This window comes from Entelurus aequoreus, linkage group LG02 (genome assembly GCF_033978785.1).
Source record: "Entelurus aequoreus isolate RoL-2023_Sb linkage group LG02, RoL_Eaeq_v1.1, whole genome shotgun sequence".
NCBI classification, from domain to species: domain Eukaryota; kingdom Metazoa; phylum Chordata; class Actinopteri; order Syngnathiformes; family Syngnathidae; genus Entelurus; species Entelurus aequoreus.
Window position 1 is genome coordinate 91,333,299 of NC_084732.1, and position 15,661 is coordinate 91,348,959.

Here is a 15,661-nt window from a genome sequence, read left to right on the forward strand (position 1 = left end):
AGACGCCGATCACCTTCCTCTGCCAGCGCCGCCTCCGCCCGTCCCACATGCGGGCGTAGACGCCCGAGCCGCTGGCGCCGGGCTGGGCGTCGCATTGCTGGTACAGAAGGTCCGGCGTCTCCTCGCCGGCCCGACAGAAGCGGTACACCAGCCGACCCGGGCGGTCGTTGTCGAATCCCGAGAAATGGACCCGTCGCCCCGGCAACCTCTGAGCGGGGGGGCTGACCCCGAGCCTCATGTGGCGCCGCTTGTGGGCCTTCTTGAGTTCCAGGAGAGCGTAGTCGTAATCCATGCCGATGTCGTTGGCGTCGCCTCGGATCCACCCTTTGGGCACGTGGGTCCTCTTGGCTCGGATCCACTGGAACTTCACTTGGTCCGAGACCGAGCGGGGACCGCCCTCCACGTGATTGGTCAAGTTGGACAGGGTCCGCCTATCTCCTTGTTTGGGTCTCAGGAAGCCCACTCGGAGCCTCTGGGCGCCTTTCACGTAGTTTTTACCGTCATGGACGCAATGAGCCGCCGTCAGGACGTGGCGGTCCCCGACCAAAGTCCCGGAGCATCCGGTGGACAGTTTGACCGCCACCGAAAAAGGATACTTCAAAACAAAGTCCTGCCCGGCGATGCTGAAGCGTCCGTCGTGACCAAAGATCTGACGCTTTCGCCGGACGCGCGACCGCTCCGGGTAAGCGGGACTCGTGTCGGAGTCCGGGTCGTAACCGTAGATCCCTACGGCGGTCTCGGTCAGCCGACCGTCGGAATGGAGAGTCTCGTAGGCCAGGAGTCGCCGCATGTCCCAGTAGCTGGGCCGAGGCGCACTCTTGTGGCACTCGGGGTCACAGGGAGAGGTGACCTCCAGGCGGGCAGCGGACAGGAAGTGCGGGGCGGGGCGACCTCGGCTTTGCTGGGGGAGAACCACCGGAACACGCTGGAGCGTCCACTCGGGTCGTGAGAAGCAGAGAACGGCGGGAAGGATGCAGAGGAACAGAAACAGGAGGGGAGGAGGGGACCTGTGGTGAAGCAGAAGATCATCAAAAACTGGAACGTTCCCACAGAACACGACTTTTCATCTGCCAGCTGCAAACATGCTTGGAGTCACGCAGAGGCCAAAAGTCAGGACTGGAAGCTCTGATGGGAAACCCCCGTCAGGATGATGCGCTTGTAGCTAGTGGTCACCACCACTAGGGGCGCTAGAGACCGTGGTCACCACCACTAGGGGCGCTAGAGACCATGGTCACCACCACTAGGGGCGCTAGAGACCGTGGTCACCACCACTAGGGGCGCTAGAGACCGTGGTCACCACCACTAGGGGTGCTATAGACCATGGTCACCACCACTAGGGGCGCTAGAGACCGTGGTCACCACCACTAGGGGCGCTAGAGACCGTGGTCACCACCACTCGGGGCGCTAGAGACTGTGGTCACCACCACTAGGGGCGCTAGAGACCGTAGTCACCACCACTAGGGGCGCTAGAGACCGTGTTCACCCCAACTAGGGGCGCTAGAGACCGTGGTCACCACCACTAGAGGCGCTAGTGATGGTGGTCACCACCACTCGGGGCGCTAGAGACTGTGGTCACCACCACTAGGGGCGCTAGAGACCGTAGTCACCACCACTAGGGGCACTAGAGACCGTGTTCACCCCAACTAGGGGCGCTAGAGACCGTGGTCACCACCACTAGAGGCGCTAGAGATGGTGGTCACCACCACTAGGGGCGCTAGAGACCGTGGTCACCACCACTCGGGGCGCTAGAGACTGTGGTCACCACCACTAGGGGCGCTAGAGACCGTGGTCACCACCACTAGAGGCGCTAGAGACCGTAGTCACCACCACTAGGGGCGCTAGAGACCGTGTTCACCCCAACTAGGGGCGCTAGAGACCGTGGTCACCACCACTAGAGGCGCTAGAGATGGTGGTCACCACCACTAGGGGCGCTAGAGACCGTGGTCACTACCACTAGGGGCGCTAGAGACTGTGGTCACCACTAATAGAGGCGCTAGAGAGCGTGGTCACCACCACTAGAGGCGCTAGAGACCGTGGTCACCACCACTAGAGGCGCTAGAGACCGTGGTCACCACCACTAGGGGCGCTAGAGACTGTGGTCACCACCACTCGGGGCGCTAGAGACCGTGGTCACCACCACTCGGGGCGCTAGAGACCGTGGTCACCACCACTAGGGGCGCTAGAGACCGTGGTCACCACCACTCGGGGCGCTAGAGACCGTGGTCACCACTAATAGAGGCGCTAGAGATGGTGGTCACCACTACTAGGGGCACTAGAGACTGTGGTCACCACTAATAGAGGCGCTAGAGATGGTGGTCACCACCACTAGGGGCGCTAGAGAGCGTGGTCACCACCACTAGGGGCGCTAGAGACCGTGGTCACCACCACTAGGGGCGCTAGAGACCGTGGTCACCACCACTAGAGGCGCTAGAGATGGTGGTCACCACCACTAGGGGCGCTAGAGACTGTGGTCACCACTAATAGAGGCGCTAGAGAGCGTGGTCACCACCACTACAGGCGCTAGAGACTGTGGTCACCACTAATAGAGGCGCTAGAGAGCGTGGTCACCACCACTAGAGGCGCTAGAGACCGTGGTCACCACCACTAGAGGCGCTAGAGACGGTGGTCACCACCACTCGGGGCGCTAGAGACTGTGGTCACCACTAATAGAGGCGCTAGAGATGGTGGTCACCACTACTAGGGGCGCTAGAGACTGTGGTCACCACTAATAGAGGCGCTAGAGATGGTGGTCACCACCACTAGGGGCGCTAGAGAGCGTGGTCACCACCACTAGGGGCGCTAGAGACCGTGGTCACCACCACTAGAGGCGCTAGAGACCGTGGTCACCACCACTAGAGGCGCTAGAGACCGTGGTCACCACCACTCGGGGCGCTAGAGACTGTGGTCACCACTAATAGAGGCGCTAGAGATGGTGGTCACCACTACTAGGGGCGCTAGAGACTGTGGTCACCACTAATAGAGGCGCTAGAGATGGTGGTCACCACCACTAGGGGCGCTAGAGAGCGTGGTCACCACCACTAGGGGCGCTAGAGACCGTGGTCACCACCACTAGGGGCACTAGAGACCGTGGTCACCACCACTAGAGGCGCTAGAGATGGTGGTCACCACCACTAGGGGCGCTAGAGACTGTGGTCACCACTAATAGAGGCGCTAGAGAGTGTGGTCACCACCACTACAGGTGCTAGAGACTGTGGTCACCACTAATAGAGGCGCTAGAGACTGTGGTCACCACCACTCGGGGCGCTAGAGACCGTGGTCACCACCACTAGGGGCGCTAGAGACCGTGGTCACCACCACTCGGGGCGCTAGAGACTGTGGTCACCACTAATAGAGGCGCTAGAGATGGTGGTCACCACTACTAGGGGCGCTAGAGACTGTGGTCACCACTAATAGAGGCGCTAGAGATGGTGGTCACCACCACTAGGGGCGCTAGAGAGCGTGGTCACCACCACTAGGGGCGCTAGAGACCGTGGTCACCACCACTAGGGGCACTAGAGACCGTGGTCACCACCACTAGAGGCGCTAGAGATGGTGGTCACCACCACTAGGGGCGCTAGAGACTGTGGTCACCACTAATAGAGGCGCTAGAGAGCGTGGTCACCACCACTACAGGCGCTAGAGACTGTGGTCACAACCACTCGGGGCGCTAGAGACTGTGGTCACCACCACTCGGGGCGCTAGAGACCGTGGTCACCACCACTAGGGGCGCTAGAAACCATGGTCACCACCACTAGGGGCGCTAGAGACCGTGGTCACCCCAACTAGGGGCGCTAGAGACCGTGGTCACCCCAACTAGGGGCGCTAGAGACCGTGGTCACCCCAACTAGGGGCGCTAGAGACCGTGGTCACCACCACTAGAGGCGCCAGAGACTGTGGTCACCACCACTCGGGGCGCTAGAGACTGTGGTCACCACCACTCGGGGCGCTAGAGACCGTGGTCTCCACCACTAGGGGCGCTAGAGACCGTGGTCACCCCAACTAAGGGCGCTAGAGACCGTTGTCACCACCACTAGGGGCGCTAGAGACCGCGGTCACCACCACTAGAGGCGCCAGAGACTGTGGTCACCACCACTAGGGGCGCTAGAGACTGTGGTCACCACCACTCGGGGCGCTAGAGACCGTGGTCACCACCACTCGGGGCGCTAGAGACCGTGGTCACCACCACTAGGGGTGCTAGAGACCGTGGTCACCACCACTAGGGGCGCTAGAGACCGTGGTCACCCCAACTAGGGGCGCTAGAGACCGTGGTCACCACCACTACGGTAAGGTGTATTTGTGCTGTATATAGTTTTATACTTACTGCAGTAATACTACATGTTAATGTGTATTTGTACTGTATATGTTTATATTTACCACAGTAATACTACATGTTAATGTGTATTTGTACTGTATATGTTTATATTTACCACAGTAATACTACATGTTAATGTGTATTTGTACTGTATATGTTTATATTTACCACAGTAATACTACATGTTAATGTGTATTTGTACTGTATATGTTTATATTTGCCACAGTAATACTACATGTTAATGTGTATTTGTACTGTATATGTTTATATTTGCCACAGTAATACTACATGTTAATGTGTATTTGTACTGTATTATATGTATTGCAGTAATACATAATAAATAACCGTAACATGTGTGCATAATGTGCACCTTTTTATATCAAAATAGGAACTTTAATTTGAGTCACTTTTACCTGCATGCTTTGTTAGTAAATATTACTTGTTGTTATTAAATATCACTTGTTGTTATTAAATATCACTTGTTGTTAGTAAATATTACTTGTTGTTAGTAAATATTACTTGTTGTTATTAAATATCACTTGTTGTTAGTAAATATTACTTGTTGTTAGTAAATATTACTTGTTGTTAGTAAATATCACTTGTTGTTAGTAAATATTACTTGTTGTTATTAAATATCACTTGTTGTTAGTAAATATTACTTGTTGTTAGTAAATATCACTTTTTGTTAGTAAATATTACTTGTTAGTAAATATTACTTGTTGTTAGTAAATATCACTTTTTGTTAGTAAATATTACTTGTTGTTAGTAAATATCACTTTTTGTTAGTAAATATTACTTGTTAGTAAATATTACTTGTTGTTAGTAAATATCACTTTTTGTTAGTAAATATTACTTGTTGTTAGTAAATATCACTTTTTGTTAGTAAATATCACTTTTTGTTAGTAAATATTACTTGATAGTAAATATTACTTGTTGTTAGTAAATATTACTTGATAGTAAATATTACTTGTTGTTAGTAAATATCACTTTTTGTTAGTAAATATTACTTGTTGTTAGTAAATATCACTTTTTGTTAGTAAATATTACTTGTTGGAAAATATCACTTCTTAGTACTTGTTGTTAGTAAATATCACTTTTTGTTAGTAAATATCACTTGTTGTTAGTAAATATTACTTGTTGTTAGTAAATATTACTTTTTATTAGAAAATATCACTTGTTGTTAGTAAATATTACTTGTTGTTAGTAAATATTACTTTTTATTAGAAAATATCACTTGTTGTTAGTAAATATTACTTGTTGTTAGTAAATATCACTTTTTGTTAGTAAATATTACTTGTTGTTAGTAAATATCACTTTTTGTTAGTAAATATTACTTGTTGTTAGTAAATATTACTTGTTGTTAGTAAATATCACTTTTTGTTAGTAAATATTACTTGTTGTTAGTAAATATTACTTGTTGTTAGTAAATATTACTTGTTGTTAGTAAATATCACTTTTTGTTAGTAAATATCACTTGTTAGTAAATATTACTTGATAGTAAATATTACTTGTTGTTAGTAAATATCACTTTTTGTTAGTAAATATCACTTTTTGTTAGTAAATATCACTTTTTGTTAGTAAATATCACTTTTTGTTAGTAAATATCACTTGTTAGTAAATATTACTTGATAGTAAATATTACTTGTTGTTAGTAAATATCACTTTTTGTTAGTAAATATCACTTGTTGTTAGTAAATATTACTTGTTGTTAGTAAATATTACTTTTTATTAGAAAATATCACTTGTTAGTAAATATCACTTTTTGTTAGTAAATATTACTTGATAGTAAATATCACTTGTTGTTAGTAAATATTACTTGTTGTTAGTAAATATTACTTTTTATTAGAAAATATCACTTGTTAGTAAATATCACTTTTTGTTAGTAAATATCACTTGTTAGTACTTGTTGTTAGTAAATATTACTTTTTATTAGAAAATATCACTTGTTGTTAGTAAATATTACTTGTTAGTAAATATCACTTGTTGTTAGTAAATATTACTTTTTGTTAGTGAATATCACTTGTTAGTAAATATCACTTGTTGTTAGTAAATATTACTTGTTGTTAGTAAATATTACTTGTTGTTAGTAAATATCACTTGTTGTTAGTAAATATTACTTGTTAGTAAATATTACTTGTTGTTAGTAAATATCACTTTTTGTTAGTAAATATTACTTGTTAGTAAATATTACTTGTTAGTAAATATCACTTGTTGTTAGTAAATATTACTTGTTGTTAGTAAATATCACTTGTTGTTAGTAAATATTACTTGTTGTTAGTAAATATTACTTGTTGTTAGTAAATATCACTTTTTGTTAGTAAATATTACTTGTTAGTAAATATTACTTGTTGTTAGTAAATATCACTTTTTGTTAGTAAATATTACTTGTTGTTAGTAAATATCACTTTTTGTTAGTAAATATTACTTGATAGTAAATATTACTTGTTGTTAGTAAATATTACTTGATAGTAAATATTACTTGTTGTTAGTAAATATCACTTTTTGTTAGTAAATATTACTTGTTGTTAGTAAATATCACTTTTTGTTAGTAAATATTACTTGTTGTTAGTAAATATTACTTGTTGGAAAATATCACTTCTTAGTACTTGTTGTTAGTAAATATCACTTTTTGTTAGTAAATATCACTTGTTGTTAGTAAATATTACTTGTTGTTAGTAAATATTACTTTTTATTAGAAAATATCACTTGTTGTTAGTAAATATTACTTGTTGTTAGTAAATATCACTTTTTGTTGGTAAATATTACTTGTTGTTAGTAAATATCACTTTTTGTTAGTAAATATTACTTGTTGTTAGTAAATATTACTTGTTGTTAGTAAATATTACTTGTTAGTAAATATCACTTTTTGTTAGTAAATATCACTTGTTAGTAAATATTGATAGTAAATATTACTTGTTGTTAGTAAATATCACTTTTTGTTAGTAAATATTACTTGTTGTTAGTAAATATTACTTGTTGTTAGTAAATATTACTTTTTATTAGAAAATATCACTTGTTGTTAGTAAATATTACTTGTTGTTAGTAAATATTACTTTTTATTAGAAAATATCACTTGTTGTTAGTAAATATTACTTGTTGTTAGTAAATATCACTTTTTGTTAGTAAATATTACTTGTTGTTAGTAAATATCAATTTTTGTTAGTAAATATTACTTGTTGTTAGTAAATATTACTTGTTGTTAGTAAATATTACTTGTTGTTAGTAAATATCACTTTTTGTTAGTAAATATCACTTGTTAGTAAATATTACTTGATAGTAAATATTACTTGTTGTTAGTAAATATCACTTTTTGTTAGTAAATATTACTTGTTGTTAGTAAATATCCATTTTTGTTAGTAAATATTACTTGTTGTTAGTAAATATTACTTGTTGTTAGTAAATATTACTTGTTGTTAGTAAATATCACTTTTTGTTAGTAAATATCACTTGTTAGTAAATATTACTTGATAGTAAATATTACTTGTTGTTAGTAAATATCACTTTTTGTTAGTAAATATCACTTTTTGTTAGTAAATATTACTTGTTGGAAAATATCACTTGTTAGTACTTGTTGTTAGTAAATATTACTTGTTGTTAGTAAATATTACTTTTTATTAGAAAATATCACTTGTTAGTAAATATCACTTTTTGTTAGTAAATATCACTTGTTAGTAAATATCACTTGTTAGTACTTGTTGTTAGTAAATATTACTTTTTATTAGAAAATATCACTTGTTGTTAGTAAATATTACTTGTTAGTAAATATCACTTGTTGTTAGTAAATATTACTTTTTGTTAGTGAATATCACTTGTTAGTAAATATCACTTGTTGTTAGTAAATATTACTTGTTGTTAGTAAATATTACTTGTTGTTATTAAATATTACTTGTTAGTAAATATTACTTGTTGTTAGTAAATATCACTTTTTGTTAGTGAATATCACTTGTTGTTAGTAAATATTACTTGTTGTTAGTAAATATCACTTTTTGTTAGTGAATATCACTTGTTGTTAGTAAATATCACTTGTTGTTAGTAAATATTACTTGTTGTTAGTAAATATTACTTGTTGTTATTAAATATTACTTGTTAGTAAATATTACTTGTTGTTAGTAAATATCACTTTTTGTTAGTGAATATCACTTGTTGTTAGTAAATATCACTTTTTGTTAGTAAATATTACTTGTTGTTAGTAAATATTACTTGTTGTTAGTAAATATTACTTTTTATTAGAAAATATCACTTGTTGTTAGTAAATATTACTTGTTGTTAGTAAATATTACTTTTTATTAGAAAATATCACTTGTTAGTAAATATTACTTGTTGTTAGTAAATATCACTTTTTGTTAGTAAATATTACTTGTTGTTAGTAAATATCAATTTTTGTTAGTAAATATTACTTGTTGTTAGTAAATATTACTTGTTGTTAGTAAATATTACTTGTTGTTAGTAAATATCACTTTTTGTTAGTAAATATCACTTGTTAGTAAATATTACTTGATAGTAAATATTACTTGTTGTTAGTAAATATCACTTTTTGTTAGTAAATATTACTTGTTGTTAGTAAATATCAATTTTTGTTAGTAAATATTACTTGTTGTTAGTAAATATTACTTGTTGTTAGTAAATATTACTTGTTGTTAGTAAATATCACTTTTTGTTAGTAAATATCACTTGTTAGTAAATATTACTTGACAGTAAATATTACTTGTTGTTAGTAAATATCACTTTTTGTTAGTAAATATCACTTTTTGTTAGTAAATATTACTTGTTGGAAAATATCACTTGTTAGTACTTGTTGTTAGTAAATATTACTTGTTGTTAGTAAATATTACTTTTTATTAGAAAATATCACTTGTTAGTAAATATCACTTTTTGTTAGTAAATATCACTTGTTAGTAAATATCACTTGTTAGTACTTGTTGTTAGTAAATATTACTTTTTATTAGAAAATATCACTTGTTGTTAGTAAATATTACTTGTTAGTAAATATCACTTGTTGTTAGTAAATATTACTTTTTGTTAGTAAATATCACTTGTTGTTAGTAAATATTACTTTTTGTTAGTGAATATCACTTGTTAGTAAATATCACTTGTTGTTAGTAAATATTACTTGTTGTTAGTAAATATTACTTGTTGTTATTAAATATTACTTGTTAGTAAATATTACTTGTTGTTAGTAAATATCACTTTTTGTTAGTGAATATCACTTGTTGTTAGTAAATATTACTTGTTGTTAGTAAATATTACTTGTTGTTATTAAATATTACTTGTTAGTAAATATTACTTGTTGTTAGTAAATATCACTTTTTGTTAGTGAATATCACTTGTTGTTAGTAAATATTACTTGTTGTTAGTAAATATCACTTTTTGTTAGTAAATATCACTTTTTGTTAGTAAATATTACTTGTTGGAAAATATCACTTGTTAGTACTTGTTAGTAAATATCACTTTTTGTTAGTAAATATCACTTGTTAGTACTTGTTGTTAGTAAATATTACTTGTTGTTAGTAAATATTACTTTTTATTAGAAAATATCACTTGTTGTTAGTAAATATTACTTGTTGTTAGTAAATATTACTTGTTAGTAAATATTACTTGTTAGTAAATATTACATGTTGTTAGTAAATATTACTTGTCGTTAGTAAATATTACTTGTTGTTAGTAAATATTACTTAAACAACACATAATATTGATACGTTGATATCACACTAAGGTGATTTGTGCAAAGACTAAATTGCATTTGTGTCGTGCACATTTAGTATGAATATTTGATGATGAAAGCTGCACTAAAATTTGTTGTTAGTAATTATTACTTGTTGTTAGTAAATATTACTTGAACAACACATAATATTGATACGTTGATATCACACTAAGGTCACATTTAGTATGAATATTTGATGATGAAAGCTGCACTAAAATCCTCCAGGTGAAGCAGTCCAAAGTTGTGTAAGTTAGAAGTACTCACCGCCGTGCTTCACGTCTGCAGGACAAAGTTGTCGCCATGTTGGAGTAGAAAGTACAAAGTTGTGCAGTTTGTCCCAGCAATGGCGGCGCGTTAATAAAAGTTGATGCATGAACGCCGCGGCAATAAAAAGTCCGCAACAGCGGTGAGGAGGAAGAGGAGGGTGATGACGTCAGAGGAGGATCTCAACAAGACGTCACAGCTGCACGCAGGTCGGTCACGTGACACATGTCCATTATGTCATTCATTATACTTTTATTTCACTTTCAGTGTAAAAAGTACCAATAAGTCACACAGACAACAAATATATCGTGAGGTTATTTATAATACACTTTTTTTTTACAAACGTGTTGCCAGGCAGACTTTATGCCGACTGACCAATCACAGAACATATAGGCATTTAGACACGCCCATTTATTTAAAAAAAACAAAACCTTTGTAGTCATGTTTGCTATTTAAGAGTTTATTATGGCGCAGGTGCGTCAACTATGTGCGTGAGGCGCATGCGCAAGTGACGTCATCCAGGGATATGTCTTTTTTTTTTTTACAAACGGAATGCCTGAAAAATGAATTTTGTCCACTACAAGGTAAACAATGTATTTACTTAATTTAAAATTATGGTGTGTTGTTTTTGTTGTTGTGGTGGAATTAAACACAGTAAAGGTACATGTACTGTATTTGGCTACGTTAGCTCGTTTCGCTAATGCTAGTTAGCTAATGCTAGTTAGCTAATGCTAGTTAGCCGCTGCTAGTTGGCTAGTGCTAACAGATTTACTACTGTGGAAGGAAGCTTGTCTTTGAGCCAACCTTATTTTGAGTAAGTAATCAGAGTCGGGTGTTTTTTAAAAAGTGTTTTACTCCAATCTTACAAAATCAACTTCATCCACTACAAGGTAAACAATGTATTTACTGTAAAATGACGGTGTGTTGTTTTTTGTTGTGGTGGAATTCAACACAGTAAAGGTACATGTACTAGTTGCCACCAACGAAGAAGAAATAGGAGGCTGATACTAGCTGATACTAATGAAGAAAAAATAGCCGCCACCAACAAAGAACAAATACCCGCCACCAACGAAGAAGAAATAGCTGCCATCAACAAAGAAGAAATAGCCACTATCAACAAAGAAGAAATAGCCGCCAGCAACGAAGAAGAAATAGCTGCCAGCAATGAAGAAAAACTAGCTGCCACCAATGAAGAAATACCCGCCACCAACAAAGAAAAACACAGTAAAGGTATATGTACTGTACAAACCCCGTTTCCATATGAGTTGGGAAATGGTGTTAGATGTAAATATAAACGGAATACAATGATTTGCAAATCCTTTCCAAGCCATATTCAGTTGAATATGCTACAAAGACAACATATTTGATGTTCAAACTCATAAACTTTTTTTTTTTTTTGCAAATAATCATTAACTTTAGAATTTGATGGCAGCAACACGTGACAAAGAAGTTGTGAAAGGTGGCAATAAATACTGATAAAGTTGAGGAATGCTCATCAAACACTTATTTGGAACATCCCACAGGTGAACAGGCTAATTGGGAACAGGTGGGTGCCATGATTGGGTATAAAAGTAGATTCCATGAAATGCTCAGTCATTCACAAACAAGGATGGGGCGAGGGTCACCACTTTGTCAACAAATGCCTGAGCAAATTGTTGAACAGTTTAAGAAAAGCCTTTCTCAAGCAGTTATTGCAAGGAATTGAGGGATTTCACCATCTACGCTCCGTAATATCATCAAAGGGTTCAGAGGATCTGGAGAAATCACTGCACGTAAGCAGCTAAGCCCGTGACCTTCCATCCCTCAGGCTGTACTGCATCAACAAGCCACATCAGTGTGTAAAGGATATCACCACATGGGCTCAGGAACACTTCAGAAACCCACAGTCAGTAACTACAGTTGGTCGCTACATCTGTAAGTGCAAGTTAAAACTCTCCTATGCAAGGAGAAAACCGTTTATCAACAACACCCAGAAACGCAGTCGGCTTCGCTGGGCCTGAGCTCATCTAAGATGGACTGATACAAAGTGGAAAAGTGTTCTGTGGTCTGACGAGTCCACATTTCAAATTGTTTTTGGAAACTGTGGACGTCGTGTCCTCCGGACCAAAGAGGAAAAGAACCATCCGGATTGTTCTAGGCGCAAAGTGTAAAAGGCAGCATGTGTGATGGTATGGGGGTGTATTAGTGGTCAAGACATGGGTAACTTACACATCTGTGAAGGCACCATTAATGCTGAAAGGTACATACATCTTTTGGAGCAACATATGTTTCCATCCAAGCAACGTTACCATGGACGCCCCTGCTTATTTCAGCAAGACAATGCCAAGCCACGTGTTACATCAACGTGGCTTCATAGTAAAAGAGTGCGGGTACTAGACTGGCCTGCCTGTAGTCCAGACATTGAAAATGTGTGGTGCATTATGAAGCCTAAAATAGCAGAAGGGAGACCCCCGGACTGTTGAACAACTTAAGCTGTACATCAAGCAAGAATGGGAAAGAATTCCACATCAAAAATGTGTCTCCTCAGTTCCCAAACCTTTACTGAGTGTTGTTAAAAGGAAAGGCCATGTAACACAGTGGTGAACATGCCCTTTCCCAACTACTTTGGCACGTGTTGCAGCCATGAAATTCTAAGTTAATGATTATTTGCAAAAAAATAATAATGTTTATGAGTTTGAACATGAAATATGTTGTCTTTGTAGCATATTCAACTGAATATGGCTTGAAAAGGAATGCAAATCATTGTATTCCGTTTATATTTACATCTAACACAATTTCTCAACTCATATGGAAACAGGGTTTGTATTTGGCTATGTTAGCTAGTTCGCTAATGCTAGTTGGCCACTGCTAGTTAGCCAATGTTAGTTAGCGAATGCTAGCAAACTTACTACTGTAGAAGGAAGCTTGTCTTTGAGCCAACCTTATTTTGAGTAAGTCATCGGAGTCGAGTGTTTTTTAAAAAGTGTTTTACTCCGATCTTAAAAAATCAGTGTTTCCCACACATTCATTTATTTGTGGCGGCCCGCCACGAAAGAATTACGTCCGCCACAAATATTTTTTTTTATTTTTTTTTGTCCTGTCCAGCTTCTCAGGCAAATCATATAGTTGATGTAGATGCCCATATAGGCTGTTCAGATTTACTTTACAAAAGAGAAGTGTAGGATACTTCTCTTGTTGCCTTATTTGTATTTGACCACTACTGTTTTCTGTTTATTTGTTACTGACTGTGGCAGGACACCTCTGCCTCTGTTTCACTTTATGTTGCTGGTAAATAATATGGTTGTAGTAGTAGGCTAAAGTTAAATTATTTAGTATGCACTAATTAAAGGGGCAGAGCTTTAAGAGACATTTTAGCTTTTATATTTTATAAGATATATTTTTTGTAAGAACCACAATTAATAAATATATTTCAGTGAATAACTTATTGTTCAAATCTGTATATAAATATGTACATAAAGTGTTGTAATTATATTGTAAAATGGATGGATGGATGGACGTTTAAAACAAAACTGTTATTATTAATTAGTAAGTATACATTTTTTTAGCCTTTTTAGAGAAAATCATATCATTGTAGTAAATTATGCAAATTACTTGATGATGTCATGGTGACCACGCCCCTACCGCCACAGGTATCTTGGCAGTTTATGGGAAACACTGAAAATCAACTTCATCCACTACAAGGTAAACAATGTATTTAATGTAAAATGACGGTGTGTTTTTGTTGTGGTGAAATTCAATACAGTAAAGATACATGTACTAGTTGCCACCACAGAAGAACAAGTAGCCGCCATCAACAAAGAAGAAATAGCCGACAGCAACGAAGAAAAACTACCCGCCACCAACGAAGAAAACCAGTAAAGGTATATGTACTGTATTTGGCTTTGTTAGTTAGTTTGCTAATGCTAGTTAGCCACTGCTAGTTAGCCAATGTTAGTTAGCGAATGCTAACAAACTTACTACTGTGGAAGGGAGCTTGTCTTTGAGCCAACCTTATTTTGAGTACGGTAAGTCATCGGAGTCGAGTGTTTTTTTAAAAGTGTTTTACTCCGATCTTACTAGATAATGTCAATGTTGTATGTAAACAATGTAGACCACACTGTTTAACTTTTTGCAATTTTCATACGGATACCTACTGGGTGCTAACTTACCAAAGTGTGTAAGCATTATATCCTGCCATCCTCCAGCTTTTTAGCAGGTAAACTAGGTCACTCTTAGGTGACACATTACCATTTTGTGTTGTTAGCCTTTTTTGGCTCGCCGCACAACTTAAAATACAATGACACCAAAACACATCAAAAGTGTAATACAAGAGCAAATAGGTTTTAATAGCAGGAAAAAGTCAAAACAGTAAAAACTAAGGAGGCACATTGATACTTTTTTATGTATGCTTCTCAAAAACAATACTGACCACTGATTTTCATTATTTGTATCTATTTTTTTAAATGTAGATTAAAATGTAGTTTGTAATAGAGGAAGATAAAGTCATATGTGTTCTTGTCTCAAAGAAGGGTGTGCAGTTGCCCTTTAATCCTAAAGCGATGACCTCTTTGCACACTTGAGCGTGGAGAAGTGTTCAAGTAAGTCAGGTGAGGCAAGAGGTGGAATGTGCGAGTCAGCAAGTTGTGTACTTCATGTCATTAACAGCAAGTAGAAATGCTGCACAAGAGCGAGGGTGATGCAAATGATACAAAACGTTTTAGGTCAGCGTTTGTTAAAGTAAGCAAAGAGATCGGTTTGTATAAAGTCTTTATGTAAGTGTTTATATAATATATAAAGTGTTTTTTATCAATGTTACATGAACTTAAATCTGGAGTCTTAGACTCTAACTTGGAGCAGCTGGATGTAGAGTCTGGGCGAGGCTCACTTTGTCACATGACTGGCTCACTGTAGCTGGTAGAAATAGCTAAATAGCTGGTGTTTGGGAGGACCGTGAACTGGTCTGAAAGTTCCGAGCCAGTCGGGGCTTTGGTGTTTGGGAGGACCGTGAACTGGTCTGAAAGTTCCGAGCCAGTCGGGGCTTTGGTGTTTGGGAGGACCGTGAACTGGTCTGAAAGTTCCGAGCCAGTCGGGGCTTTGGTGTTTGGGAGGACCGTGAACTGGTCTGAAAGTTCCGAGCCAGTCGGGGCTTTGGTGTTTGGGAGGACCGTGAACTGGTCTGAAAGTTCCGAGCCAGTCGGGGCTTTGGTGTTTGGGAGGACCGTGAACTGGTCTTAAAGTTCCGAGCCAGTCGGGGCTTTGGTGTTTGGGAGGACCGTGAACTGGTCTGAAAGTTCCGAGCCAGTCGGGGCTTTGGTGTTTGGGAGGACCGTGAACTGGTCTGAAAGTTCCGAGCCAGTCGGGGCTTTGGTGTTTGGGAGGCCCGTGAACTGGTCTGGAAGTTCCGA

The 15,661-nt window shown here is 38.8% G+C and overlaps 1 protein-coding gene across 1 annotated transcript in view; it reads right to left on the reverse strand.

Annotated features, from left to right (window-relative positions):
• Nucleotides 1-10,446, reverse strand: part of LOC133641066 (serine protease 23-like) — a 10,958-nt gene extending 512 nt beyond the window's left edge. Inside the window, exons 1-2 of the mRNA XM_062034900.1 lie at nt 10,278-10,446; nt 1-1,007 (exon numbers count right to left, since the gene is read on the reverse strand). The exon at nt 1-1,007 is cut by the window's left edge and continues 512 nt beyond it. Coding sequence (XP_061890884.1) covers nt 1-1,007; nt 10,278-10,315 — 1,045 coding nt within the window. The 5' untranslated portion in view covers nt 10,316-10,446. The remainder of the gene's footprint in view (nt 1,008-10,277) is intronic.
• Nucleotides 10,447-15,661: the final 5,215 nt, after the last annotated feature.